Source organism: Chiloscyllium plagiosum, chromosome 21 (genome assembly GCF_004010195.1).
Source record: "Chiloscyllium plagiosum isolate BGI_BamShark_2017 chromosome 21, ASM401019v2, whole genome shotgun sequence".
NCBI classification, from domain to species: Eukaryota; Metazoa; Chordata; class Chondrichthyes; order Orectolobiformes; family Hemiscylliidae; genus Chiloscyllium; species Chiloscyllium plagiosum.
Genome location: NC_057730.1, coordinates 42,848,474 through 42,863,582, shown reverse-complemented (window position 1 = coordinate 42,863,582; position 15,109 = coordinate 42,848,474). Strand labels below are relative to the sequence as shown.

The 15,109-nt window shown below is 41.2% G+C and overlaps 1 protein-coding gene across 1 annotated transcript in view; it reads right to left on the bottom strand.

Moving 5' to 3' along the window:
• Positions 1–3,781: 3,781 nt before the first annotated feature.
• The window catches only part of LOC122560449 (cytochrome P450 3A21-like), a 57,113-nt gene continuing 45,785 nt past the window's right edge, over positions 3,782–15,109 (bottom strand). The window contains exons 10-13 of the mRNA XM_043711082.1: positions 13,626–13,786; positions 12,070–12,296; positions 10,233–10,395; positions 3,782–4,391 (exon numbers count right to left, since the gene is read on the bottom strand). Coding sequence (XP_043567017.1) covers positions 4,296–4,391; positions 10,233–10,395; positions 12,070–12,296; positions 13,626–13,786 — 647 coding nt within the window. The 3' untranslated portion in view covers positions 3,782–4,295. The remainder of the gene's footprint in view (positions 4,392–10,232; positions 10,396–12,069; positions 12,297–13,625; positions 13,787–15,109) is intronic.

The window sequence follows — 15,109 nt, the reverse complement described above, 5'->3', positions numbered from 1 at the left end:
CTTTGATATCTGGTGTGTTGAACAAACACTATTGCACAAGCTAGTCAATATTCACTTCAGTAATGCAACAATTCTCAAACCTTTTTTGGTTAAAGGACCCTTTTTCAAAAGTGCTACTAATCACTGACAACTAAGTGATTGCAATAAATCCCTGCGTTTTAGATTTTTAGATTTAAAGTTCATCAGTGTGCCTGTAAAGGGTCTTGAATGAACCAATGTAATGATATCTGATATAATGAACATCAATGTTTGTTAATGTGAAACCTTCTCTTCAGCTGAAATAGAACTCAACAGGTAGAGTAATTCCTTGTTGAATATTTTGCCACCAGGTATCTCCATGCTCCTGTTGAAGTGGGATTAGGATCAATAGCTCCTATTGAGGACACAGATACTATTTCAGGGATAATTCTCCATTGCTGCCTGCCTGTTTGTTGAGCATTCTCTTTGTTTTCTGGCCTGTTTGTACTGGAATGTTCCTATTTCATGTGTAAGCTTCAATGGTTTCTCTCTCTATACTAATAGTAACTACACCTAAGTGCATACAACAATGCCAAATCAATGTACATTGTACAAATGCATTTATAGTCATTCAGCACAGAAACAGACCCTTCAGTCTAACCAGTCCATGCTAAACATAATCCCAAACTAAACTACAACCATTTGCCTACTCATGGCCCATCATCTCTGCCAACCTTTCCTACTCATGTATTTATCTAATATATGCTAATAGATTTTTTCTGATCCTATAGAATTATATTGAGTTATAAGCTTCCATGTATTTTCCTTGGAACTTGCTTCTTTATTCGGTGTTGCAACCAGTAACACATTCTCCTTTTGCTTTCATTGCCCTTTTGACACACCGTGTAAAATTTCTTCCTATCTGGCATTCTTATTAAATAATTCACCTCACTCAATTTCCATTCGAATTGATAAGGTCCCACTAAACCATGCTTTAAAAGGGTCACTTATCACTGGAAGTAACACTAATACTTTATCTCCACTCGCCAAATTGTGAATTTTTGATTTCTTGTCTGCTTTCTGTTTTATCACATCCTTTGCTATCTTTAAATGCTGTCCCGCCAATTCACCCACTCAATTTAATCTTTGCCTAAAATTTGACACAGTCCAATTGTGTGGTCTCTGAACTCTGACTCACCAATTTCTCCTTAATTTATTTCAATGGTCCTCTCACCGCATGCCCAAAAACTATTTCAAATAGACTGAATTTGATAGATTCCTTTGATGCATCCCAAATTACAAGAAGTACAAATGGAATTCATTCATCCCAATCATCAGGATTGTCTTGACTATATGCCCTCAACATGGTCTTTAAAGTTTGATGCCATTGTTTTAACCCTACCTGCAAGTCTGGTTGGTATGCCATGGAATTGAATTGTTTTATTCCTAAGCTATGCATACCTTCCCTGAATAGTTTTGATATAAAATTTGACTCTTGATCTGTGGATAGTCCTTATTAATTGAAAAATTTGAGTAACTCCTCTACAATTCTTTTAGCTGTGATAGTGTGTAATGGAAAGGCCTCTGGAAATCTAATGAACACATCCATTATTGTCAACAAATACTAATTCCTACTTTTTGTTTTAGGTCAGGGTCCTATGCAATCAATTAAGACCCTTGAGAAAGGTTCCTCAAATCCAGGAATGGGCATTAAAGGTGCTGTACACCCCAGGCCAACACCGGCATCTCCAATCATTCTGGGATACATTCAGATTCTCCTGTGTGCGCTTTTTAATACAACTGCTTCAGTTTTTCATCTTTCTGTTGAAACTCAGTTAATTTCTCTGAACTAAAAATATTCACTTTGTCCTCACTTGTTGATTTTTCTCGACTATTCGATCAAACGTGGTCACTGATGATTGTACTTCAATTTCCTTATTGTTATCCCTTGATTTCTCCTTCTGCTTCAACTTGAGGCTTTGTGACATTGTTATCACATTGTCAGGAAAAATCCCAGGATATACTTCCTGCAATACTTCAGGACTTTTCAACCACAGTAGGCAGCACTCCCACCTATGATCCAGCTATATTGTTACCAAGGACAAATTCTTTTCCTGGAGCTGAGAGTTTCTCCAGTACTCCAACCACCACTTTGCTACTTTCCACCGGACACTCCAACCTTACTTTACATAATGGAGCACTTCTCGCCTCTTCTCATCTCACCATGAATTCCATATATTACCACCTTTTCTGTCAAAAATCCTTCTGAATTGCATATATCCTCATCTCTCAATAAAGATTGACACACTCCCATTTCTCTTAAATTGTAATTTCTTTATCTGCTCCTCCTGGCATAATGAAGTAAATCTTACCATCACAAGTAAATGGTTTAAGAAGATCTGGCACTTTCTTCTCAACAAACCGCTGACCAGGTTGTACATTCTGGTGCAACTTCTTAGCTTCCACTATGCTTTCCTTCACCATTTATACAAAACTCACTGACTTATCTTGTTTTCCCACATCTGTCTTCCCAATGCTTTTTCTAAACCACCAACACTGCGACTTCAGGTGACACACTTCATTACAGTGAAAACACCTGAATTTTTTTTACTTGTCTTTCCCCCTCATGGGTTTCTTTTTTACCCTGTGGTAAACTATCTTTATTATCTTCACCAACATCTCATGTTCCCTTTACCACCTGAGGATTTCTCTCTTCCTGAACTTCTATCCCTCAAAGACTGAAATTGATGTCAGAAGCCAAACTTTAATTTATGAACCAACTCATAATCATCAGCCATTTCAGCTGCTCATCTTGCAGTTTTAACTCTCTGCTCTTCCACATGCATTCTCACTATTTCAGCAAGTGAATTTTTGAACTCATTCAAAATAATCGTGCCTCTAAGACTGTCATTTGTTTGCTCTACTTGAATGCCCTTTCTACTTATCAAAATTACTTTGTTTGATCCTTTCAAACTCTATGTACATTTGAACAGGGTCCCTCCTTAGATTCGATAAATGTTGTCTATAAGGCTTCTGGCAAAAGCTCTTGTGCACTTAAGATGGATTTCTTCACCTCCACATAGTGATGCAAATTCCTCACTAGTTGTATCTACCATCTTTGTTTGGATCAACTTTCTCATCAAATTTAGGCATTAGTTGGAGGGAAATGGGTCTGGGTGGGTTACTCTTTGGAGGATTGGTGTGGACTGGTTGGGCCGAAGGGCCTATTTCCACACTGTAAGGAATCTAATCTAAAACCTTCTCATCGAATTTAGGCAATGCTTGGATATATTTAAATCGATCCCCATCAGGTATTTGGCTACAAAGTTCATCATCATTATCCTCCTCACTAAGCCTACCTCCTACCTTCACCTTCGCCCTTTTAAGTCGACTTTCCTCTCTAATTGCCAACTTCTGAAGTTGAGGAGACCCAGGCATTCCCTCCTCCAGCTTGTCTGCCAACTCCAACAGCTTTGCTTTGCTCACTTGTTGTAAAATTCCCGAAGTCACTTCTTCCACCCCCAGAAAACTCTTACTGACCAAAAGAGCCATTACTATAAAAGGATCACCCTGTTTAAACCAACGAAATTCAACACCTGGAACAAAAGACACTAACACCTACCAGCCACTGCCTTTGAACCCAATAATCCTAAACCCAACTTTGAATGAGAGATTTTGATCCAACAAGAGCCCCAGCTTGTTATGGACCAGACCAGTCCTCCATCAAACTATTTTAAGACGGTAGCCCAGACACTAACTTTTTCTTATTTAAAAGGTAGATGTGAAGTGTATGTTCTAGACGTGATGTAACTGGTCAAACTACTTGACGTTAAGCAAAACACCATTTATTAAAACACTATAGTTAAAGTACAAACAAAAGGGAGAGGAATTTAGAAAAAGTTAACCATTGGAAAACTTAAACAAATAAAAGATTAAGTACCTAGGACTAACTGTTCCAATACATTATCATCACATAAATAAACCCCTTGGCAAAAAGGCAATTCAGACACAGATTCTTACATGCAGTTCTCCAATCCAGGAGTAAGAAACATCAAGAGAAAATTTAGGGAGTGTAGCAGCCAAAAGACATTCAGTGAAGCTTCCAAATCTTTTGAGACCCCAAATAGCTTCTGAATGCTGAAGAAAACAAAACTCAGAAATCCTGATCCCTACGAGATAGCCACACCCATTCAGACAGTTTAAAAATCCCAAGGCCTCACAAGCTGCTGACTCCAGTGGTTCTGATGGACTACTTGGTGCCTCTGCTTTACAACCTCTTAAAAAAACACAGGTGAAGATAATCCTTTAAAAAGAGTCAGCATCGTCAGGCAAGTTGTTTAATCCTTTGCATCAGCATTCAACCGTGGCACAAATTTCAGGATTATCGGCTTTTTAGACTGCATGATTCCAGTCACATCTAGTTCTAATGGAATCTGGAATAGAAAAAGCAAAGTTAATACGTGACCAAAATTTATGTAACATGGCTTGAAGTAGGTACACAGTGTCCTCTCTCAGAATGAAAGGGTGTCTTTGTCAAGAGAAGGGAGGGAAGAGACAAAATGATTCTGCAACCAAGATGCGAGCTACAGGTTCAGTCCAATGTAAATTCTGTTTTCTTGCTTTAGTCTTAATTTCAAAGTTTTAAAAATTCAATGCCAGTGGAAGACTGAGTTCCTGCTTCATGCTCTTTGTGCCAACTGTGTGCTTGAATCACTCATCACAGTTGATTACAGTAATAGATGCTTCTGTTTATCCTACTATTCCCATTCCTCAATATTCACTGAAATGAAATGGTTAAATTCACACCTTTGGGGGGAGGGGGATTCAAGATGGCAGCAATTTAACAGGTCTGCCTTGCTGAGCTCCACACCACAATCCAGGCAAAGAGATGCTTTCACCCTCCCTTTACTAGCCATTTTTGTAAAAATCGGCAATGTAAAGTCCCCAGATTCTCTAAATATCATTTTGAATGATTAGGATAGATGACTAAAGGAAAAGGTCCAAATGGATCGCAACATGCAGGGCACCCCCCTGTAGCGCAACGCTGTCTCTCGCGGAGGCGCCTTTGAACTTACCTGAGCAGCACAGTTTGGTCTCGGAGTCTGACAAACTCTGAGAGAAGATTGAATCAGCACTGGAGGAGTCACGGACCAGACTTGAACCGACCTTGGCCATGCCATAAAAGCATAAGCAGGAGATCTAACATCTTGGGCAGTGTGTGGAAGAGGTGGAACAGCGAACCGCGCTGGGGTGGATTCAGGCCCTGGAAAAACAGGTGTGGGCCTTGATCGAGCAGATCGATGACCTCGAGAATCAAGGTCGGAGAAAAAATATCCGCATTATCGAGTTGCCAGAACAAGAGGAGGGAGATCAGCTGGTCAGCTTCCTGGAGCAATGGCTCCTGCAGCTCCTGGGACTGGGAGCTGAATAGGGCCGGATATGACCGGTCTCACCAGATTGTGGTGCGCAGGCCTGGATCGGACCAGCACTCCTGCCCAGTCCTAGTGCGATTGCAGTGTTACAGAGATAAACAAAAGGTTGCGGAAGCTTCTAGAATGTTGGGAAAGTTCAACAGGCCCTGATTGACAAGGGGTCGAAAATCATACTTTTTCAGGACTTTTCTGGGGCTGTGATCTGGAAGAGGAAATCTCATGATGAAGTAAAGAAGAGGCTGAGAGAATTGAATATTCAATACTTTGTAAGGTACCCGGCAGTGTTGCACTTCAGCCATGGAGGATCCGTGCATAAATTTGATTCAGCAGAGATTCAGCAGAGAGGGCAAAGGACTCCCTAGATACTTTAAAATAGTCTGGTTGGGTCAAATATTATGGACAATAGTGTTTCCTTTGTTCTCTTTCTGTTGTTTACTTTGTTTGCCTGGCTTTGTTCCTGTAATATGTGGGGTTATTTCTTCTTTCTCTTTCGTTATTTTTGATAGTCCCTTTTATCTCTTTTTTTTTGGTTAGGGTGGTCATTTCTGTAATTGATTACAAGTGGGGTCGATGTATGGGTGGCATGGGTTGGATGTCCACTTTTAATTTCCGTGTGTATAAGATATATGTTTTCTTGGTTTCTGTCTTGCCTGGGTTTGGGGCACGGCTTCAGCCAGAGGTGTTAGTGGGTAGGGTAAGTGCCCCCTGTCTTTTGTTTATTTTAGGAGTAGTTATTAGAATTTTTGCTTTGGTAATGTTTGTAGTGGTATTTTTTAGATTTTTTGCATCTTTTGTTGTCTCCACTTGGTGCATTATGAGTAGGGATCTTCCTCTCAGGGGTGTCACAGGCCACTTTAGATGGTTATGGCTAGTTGCTCATTTGGAACATAAATGGGAGTCACTCACCGGTTAAATAGTTAGATAGGATAGATAGATAGATAACTTACAGTGTGGAAACAGGCCCTTCGGCCCAACATGTCCACACCAAACCTCCGAAGAGCAACCCACCCAGATCCATTTCCCTACATTTACCCCTTCACCTAACACTATGGGCAGTTTAGCATGGCCAATTCACCTAATCTGCACATCTCTGGACTGTGGGAAGAAACAAGAGCACCCAGAGGAAACCCACGCAGACAGGGGGAGATTGTGCAAACTTCACACAGACAGTTGCCAGAGATAGGAATTGAACCCGGGTCCCTGGCGCTGTGAGGCAGCAGTGCTAACCACTGAGCCACCGTGCCACCCACAAATGGCTAGTTGTTCATTTAGATGGTGCACCTGGAACATAAAGGGGGGTCACTCACCGGTTACAAGAAAGAAAGTGCTCTCGAGTCTCAGAAAGAAGAGAGAGGGTTAATGTTGCTCTGCTACAAGAAACACACTTAGATGATAAGGAGCATCTAAAGTTACAGCAGGAGGGTTTGGTCGGATGTTTTTCTCGAGGAGTGACTATCCTAATACAGAGGAATCTACCAGTCCAGTTGATAGACCAAATTAAGGACGAGCATGGGCGATTTGTGATCCTCAAAGCCCTAATAATGGGGAGGAGTATGGCATTTTAAACGTCTACTGCTCCTTGGCACACCCCCTCAAATTTTTAACTGATTCATTTTCCAGACTGATGGCCCTTGGAATGCGCCACAAGATTAGAGGGGGAGACTTCAACCGTCTTATGGATCCCAAGGTGGATAGGATGCCAAGGGGTCTTTCGGGCATCTCCCTGCAATCCAAACAGTTGGTGGACCTATGTGGGGAGTTGGGGTTGGTGGATATGTGGAAATGTCTTCACCTTGAGGGAAGGGATTTTACTTTCTTCTCCAACCTGCACAAGTGCCACACAAGGATTGATATGTTCTTTGCCCTGCCAACTTTTCTGGATTCGGTACTAATCTGTAAGATTGGTAATATAGCCATTTCGGATCATGCGGCAGTATATTTGGAGGTTGAGATCAGGTGTAACGGGATAGATACGCGGCATTGGCGCACGGATTCTTTTCTCTTGAAAGACAGTAAGTTCATTGAGTATTTCACAAGGGAGTTTAAGACTTTCTGGGACATTAATTCAGGTGCAACCAGTAACCCATCGGTGCTCTGGGAGACAGCCAAGGCCTATTCAAGGGGTATAATTATCTCATACTCAGTGACCTGGAAGAGACAGAGGGGTCAGCAACAGTGTATACTTGAGGCCCGGTTGAAGGCAGCCAAGACGGCATATTATGACAGATTGTCTGTGACTAAGTTACAGTGAATTACAGATCTCCGGGCTGCTCTGAACTCCGTGCTCACCCAGACAACAAAGAGAGAGTTCTCCTTTGCAAAGCAAAGACTATTTGAGCATGGTGATAAGCCAGGTAGATACTTGGCATATCTTGTCAGGAAGAAGAGTGCTCCTCAATCCATCACATCCATTAGAGAGGATATTGGTACTCCCACTCGTGAGTCCGTAAAGATCACCGAGGAAATTTTATGCAGAGTTATACTGAATGGAGGGCTGTGAGGATGGGGTGGTAAAGATGGAGCCCTTTTTTGAGAACCTGGACCTTGGATTCCCAAGTCTTATACGGAGTTTATAAACGTGTTGGCCGAGCCAATGTTAGGCATGTATAACCATTTATCCATTTGTACAGTCAGGACTACCTCCCACCCTCTATCAGAGAAGCTATTATTTCTCTTATTCTTAAGACAGGGCAAGATCCTGAGGACTGCGCCTCGTATAGATCCATCTCGCTGCTAAATGTGGATTTTAAAGTTCTGTCTAAAATGTTAGCATTGAGGTTGGAGAAGGTATTGCCCTCTATTGTAAAGGAGGATCATACAGTTTCATTTTGGGCTGCAGCTCCTCAAACAACATCAGAAGAGTGTTGAATATGGTCCAGGTGTGCCAGCAAAGATTGATCCTGGGCTTGGTAGTCTCCCTAGGTACGGCAAAAGCCTTTGATCAGGTGGAGTGGCTGTATCTTTTGTTTATGTTTTGGAATGGTTTGGTCTGAGGGTGGGTGGGGGAGGTCTTTGCCAGGTGGGTGTCAGTGTTGTGTAGTGATCCTATGGCAGCGGTTCTCACGAATACCATAAAATCAGAGAGTTTTAGTATTAGGAGAGGCAGCTGACAAGGATGCCCCCTTTCGCCGCTGCTGTTCACTTTAGTGATTGAACCACCGGCAGAGACTACTTGGAAAGACCCCAAAATAGTTGCCCCAGGAGTGGGAATAGGAGAGCATAAAATCCCTCTCTATGCAGATGATGTTCTTCTCTTTTTGGCTAACCTGACAACATCTGTGCTCTGTTTAATACAAAATATTAATTTGTTTGGTTCTTTTTTGGAGTATAAAATGATTTTTATGAAATCGGAGGCCATGCCTATTGGGGGGGGTCTTGTGAGAGTACCTGACCTTGAAAATGGAACTCAATTTCCTTTTAGGTGGTCACTGGGAGGTTGCTATACTTAGGTATTTTCATTACCCCTCCGCCTTTCACCACTGTAAGAAGTTAATTTTATACAATTGCTGGAGAATATAAGACAGTACCTTCAGCGTTGGGAGGTGCTACCAATATCCTGGTTGGATTGAACAACTCTGATCAAAATGAATGTTCTTCCTTGCCTATTATACCCCATATGAATGCTCCCTTTAGTGCTACCTAGGCAAGCGCTACGGAGACTTAATGGTTGATTTGGATCTTTCATTTGGCACCAAAGGCACCCTAGGTTTGCTAAGATGCAGCTTCCGAAGGGAATGGGAGGGGGAGATGTCCATGGGCACTCTCTCGATTAGTACCCTCTATCATTTAAAGGGAGGGGATGGCTCGGAAGATATTGAAAGGCCGTACAGAATCTGGAATCAAGAATTGGGAGCAGAAATCTCATCAAGAAGGGAGGGAGGATATCTGGGAGAATGTGAAAAAGATTTTGATTTGTAATAAAATGCAGGCCATGCAACTGAAGGACCATCTAGCCCTAGAGTGGCTAGCAAAATTTCAAAAAGAAGTATCTCCAATGTAAAACCGACATTGGTAATCTCACACACTGCTTGTGGTTGTGCCATAAGATTTGTAGATATTGGGACGCTTTAGCAAATGTGCTGGAAGAGATCTTGGGGATGGAGATTAAGGGAGATCTGGTAACCCTCCCTCTGGAATCGCCGAGTCTGCCTTCCCTCGATGGGAAGAAACTGTTTCACATTCTTACATATTGCACGAGGAAGAACATTCTGATGAGCTGGATCTCGGAAAATCCCCCGGGCCTGTCAGAATGGCATAGGTTAGTGATGGAGTATGTTCCCCTAGACTTCCTTACAGGTATGGTGCACCAGAAAACGGAACTTTTTAACAAGACTTGGCAACCCTTTTTGAATCACATAGATGCAGATTTATCAACCATACTGATTAGGGCCTTTGTACAGCCACAAAGATTGTATTTGGCAGGCCGGGGACCCTGAGAGGAAAAATCCCGAATAAATATGGGTATCTGGATCAATGGTGCTGGAAGAGCACACAGCAGTTCAGGTAGCATCCGAGGAGCTTCAGCAAAATCGACGTTTCGGGCAAAAGCCCTTCATGTTAATTGATACTCCCGATGATGGGAGCTTTGGTGGGGTGGCGCTGAGTAATTTAAGTTAGTTTAGCTCAATTCCACCTAATTTAATTTAACTTATATAATGTCTAATTATTTACTGAATTGCAGTATGGGAAGATTGTTTTTTTTTTTGGTATTTTTGATTTGTTTTGTAAAATAGAGTGCTGGTCAGTTTATTGTTATTGTTGTTGTACCATAAGATTGTTATACTATCTCTTTTGTAATTTTGTAAAAAATAAAAGTCTTTTTCAATAAAAAATAATTCTCACCATTGTCTCTTCACAAGGCACAATGGTCACGTGTTGTAAGACAGAAGTGAGTGCCATCTTCATTGCCAGTTGAGCAAATCGCATCCCAATGCAATTCCGAGGGCCCACTCCAAATGGTAGGAAGGTGTAAGGATCCCGAGACTCCTTATTCTCTTCACTGAATCTAATTATATTGAGAGACAAAACTAGTGAATGACATCTTTGCAAAATTTTCTAACTGGATAGATAGAGAAGACGACTGTAAGAAGCTACGGTCTTGTTCAATGACTCCTTCGCTTACTGATATTTCAAGTTGGTGTTTCACAGGCTTCGCATGTCAGTCTTGATGTGTAAGTTACGACTATTGGATGTAGTCAGACTAATCAACTGTGGAGAACTGTGGATGATAGCCAATCTGGATCCTCTCCACATTGAACACTAGCGGTGAACAGATCTATTCAGAATGGTAATTATCATGTCAGTGAACACTGATTGGTACAAAATTGCTAAACACAGTGTTGGGTCTCTGAGACTGGCAGTAGCCTAACATTTATAATGGATTGAAATAATGAGCCTAAAATGAAGTCTTCTCCTTTTGAACATTGCATTGATTTACAGGTGATACAAATTTTCAGTCAAAATATTTCTGTATCTCTAATCCAGTGCTTCAATTTTCTTCATCATCCGGTTCCCTGAGACATCAAGAAGCATCTAAGGGACCCTCAGAAAAGATGATTTGAAAGGAAGGTGGTCTGTAGGAATTCAAATACCACCACTGGTCACAAGATGGAGGTGAGCACACAGTTGTTTGGCCCATCCCAATACACCTACTGATGCTAAAGTACCTCCCATTTAGATCACAAAAGGTGAACAGTAACACTGACACTAGAGCACCAGGATATCACTCCAGAGAAGCAAGTTCAAGTCCCAGCATTTCAACTGGGGAATTTAAATCAATGAATGCATAGAGAGTAAAAAGGTTATTTTCTATAATGATGATCATGGAAGCATTATATTGGTCAACCAATTTTTTTTACGACAATGTTCATTAAGGAAAAAAGATCTACAATTCTTTCCTGGTCTAGCTTCATGTTACATGATGGATGCAGCAATTCAAGAAGTGGCTCATCCATCTCAATGTGTTTTAGCCATGGTTTGTGTTCATACTATCATTACACAACAGTGGTCTGTTCTGATATCCAAGCTATCACAACCGGTTATCCCGAGGTGGTAAATCCATTTTGATTTATATGTAGTTCTTCCTAAGCTGGAGAAATACACCATTTCCAACAATTCAAAGGACTTTTGCACGTGTAGATAAATGTGCAACCAGACGACAGATTCAGATAAACAATATCCAGACGTCCTGGACAATTCAGCTTCTCATCTACTTTACAGCAAAGATCAGTATGTGTGACCACTCAGTGCAGTGTTAGGTTGGTTGCAGAGTAATGATAGAGTTGTAACGCTAAATTGCAGTGGAATATAATTAATAAATCATCATCGGGGGGTGTCTGCTTCTGACCACTTTTCTTGCTGGAAATCCGGTATGAGTGTGTGTCTCATGACATTATCCTGCTCAGTACTGGTGACTCTCTGATGGGTGAGGCATATACTATATGCTGACTGACAAAATGGATATTCACCTGAATGACCAGATCTTCACTGATGGGCTTAAACTTAGCTCTACAGACCAGGGCACAGGGCAATAATTAGCCCAGCGTTTTCTTGCAGTTTCACAATGAGATGACAAACAAATTCTCAAATGCGTCAGAAGCTGCTTCATCATCAAATTCAAAAGCTTTGGGATTCCTTGCGTTATGCAGGAAAAGTGAAAATGTAAATCATTACTCCATACCTTTCAGGTCTAAACTCTTCAGGCTCCTGCCAGTAGTCTGGATCACGGTGCAGGACGTAGGAAGGAACCATGACGATAGTCCCCTTTGGAATAGTTATCCCATTGAGCTGGACATCTTTCTTGCACACTCTGTCAAGTCGGGGGACAGGGGGGAACATTCGTAGGGTTTCAGATATCACCATGTCCATATATTCCAACTGCATCACTCCATCGTATGTGGCAGGAGCCTTTGTATGATAAGAACATTTTTACCAATTAACAAGAAGCTTTAGTTTTGATCATTTATGAAATATAGGTGCTTAAAGGCAAAGCTAGAATTTGTTGCACATCCCCAATTACTGTTGAATCGAATGGCTTACAAAACCATTTCAGAGGGGAGTAGAGATTCATCCACATTATGGTGAGTGGACAGACCAAATAGGAATAGCAAAATTTCTTTCTGTAAGGGACATTAGTGAACCAGATTTTTTATTAAAATAACAATTGATGATAGTTGCTATTACAGAGGTTAGATTTATATTCCAGACGTATTAGTTGCATCTAAATAGCACTGGTTGTTTCCATGTGATTTCTATCCATGCCTCTGAATGATTAAGTCTCTAGATCATGAGTTCAATGTTAGTACCATTATGCCACTATTTCCTCTTAGTGAGGGTGACCATTCTATCCCAGCGGTCATCAGGTTTTTATGCAACTGGTTGCTTCTAAGGATCCACTTGGATCTTTCTGGGATCTCTTCTGGGATCTCTACATGCATATGGTCACATCAAAATGTAATTAACTTCCATCAATTTATGCCTATATCCATAAAATCACATGTTCCTGTCTTAATTTCAAGAGCTGGATGCTTTACAAGGACGGTTACTAGGAGACGAGGGCTACCCTCTGCAAGCCCTTGACTGAGTTTGAGCATAGCTACAACAACTGAGGAAAGGTGTTCTTTCTGAATTCCCAACTGGATTTGCTCGTGACGATCTTGTACTTGTGATCCCATATATGGCCTCCCTCAAGTGGGTAACATTTTCCACTGACATAAAATGATCAAATATTTAACTTCCTCTATGACAAAATATTTTAAATTTTCATCACAACACAATGCAAGTAGCATCTTGCATCTGGGGGAAGCCAGCTATGTTGGCAAAGCCTACAGCCTGGGTTGCAGCACTGAGCTTTTCATGGGAGAAATGTGAAGCAGTATGATCTGGCACAAGGTTTCCTCAGGAACAACCTTGATTCATTTGTGGTTGGAGGATTAAGAGATCCCAGAAAGATCCAAGTGGAGCCTTAGAAGCAACCAGTCGCATAAAAACCTGATGACCGCTGGGATAGAATGGGAAAATTCAATTGCACACATCAGATTTTTGAACAGCAAGGAAGTTCTCACAAATATCTGACTGTTGATTCACATTGTTGTCCAAACTGGCTGCCAATTTCTTTACATTGCAAAAGTAACTGGAATTCATAAATTTGCTGTAAAATGGGATAGAAGATATCTCGAGAGCAGGAAAGGTACGACAAAAATTCAAGTTCTTTCCTGTCTTTTCTCAGGTACTAACCTTGTTAGAGAAAGTCTCATCTATTTCCTGCTGCAATTTCTTCTGTACATCGGGGTATATCGCCAGATTATATGCAGCAAATGCTAATGTAGTACCACTGGTTTCGTACCCAGCAAAGATGAAGGTCAAAGCCTGCGCCAAAATCTCTGTGTCAGTCAGAGCTGCAGAGAATCAGAACCAGAAATGATCAAAACTCCACTTTACAACTGAGCAAATGCAAATGATGGGTTTTCAAGACAAGTATTTAAAGAACATTTTCTACTAGATAAGGTACAAGAACAATAACTCAAAATGTTGCGTTTTCAATACAAATATTTTAAGACCATTTAGTATTGAATAAGTTCCAAGAACAATAGCGTGTTTAGATTTCCCTGCACTGTACAACTGAGCAACTGAGCTCAGGCTCATGATTGTGTGGAATCACTGAGTGGGCAACTCCTACCTTGGTAATAAGCAAAAATATCCCAGCAAGGGATAACAGTCTAATGTCTGTCATTTGGGGAAAAATATTTAAACCTGACTGGTATAATTTTTTTTTTCTTGTCTCCATCCCTTTTTGAATAAGGGGGTAAATGTAAAGGAGGAAATTTAAAACATATGGCTTCCAGAGGGGTTGACTCAGAACCTCAGAATATTTAAAGGAGCTGGGAACAGGTGACTGAACAGTCAGCCAGGTAGTTAAACAAGGACACCAGAAAATGATAAACAAAAAACAAACTAAACATGAAGCATTCATTTCAAACGCCTTACTAAAGTCCATGTATATGTGACATCTGACTACTGCCCTTCCTTCATCTATCAACTTGGTCACTTCCTCAAAGAACTCTATTAAGTTGGTAAGGCACGATTAAGAGAGTAGGACCAATTTTAAACGAGGAATAAAGTGGGCTAAAAGAGTTCATGAATCCTCTATATTCATGTATAAGCAGCAAGAGGGTAACTAAAGAAAGGGTTGGTCCACTAAAGAATAAGGAAGGAAGGTTGTGTGTCGAACCTGAGAAAATCGGTGAGGTTCTCAATGATTACTTTGTCTATTTACCCTATCCATGCCCCTCATAATTTTGTAAACCTCTATAAGGTCATCCCTCAGCCTCCGATGCTCCAGGGAAAACAGCCCCAGCCTGTTCAGCCTCTCCCTGTAGCTCAGATCCTCCAACCCTGGCAACCTCCTTGTAAATCTTTTCTGAACCCTTTCAAGTTTCACAATATCTTTCCAAAGGAAGGAGACCAGAATTGCACGCAATATTCCAACAGTGGCAGAACCAATGTCTTGTAAAGCCGCAACATGACCTCCCAACTCCTGTACTCAATACTCTGACCAATAAAGGAAAGCATACCAAACGCCTTCTTCACTATCCTATCTACCTGCGACTCCACTTTCAAGGAGCTATGAACCTGCACTCCAAGGTCTCTCTGTTCAGCAACACACCCTAGGACCATACCATTAAGTGTATAAGTTCTGCTAAGATTTGCTTTCCCAAAAT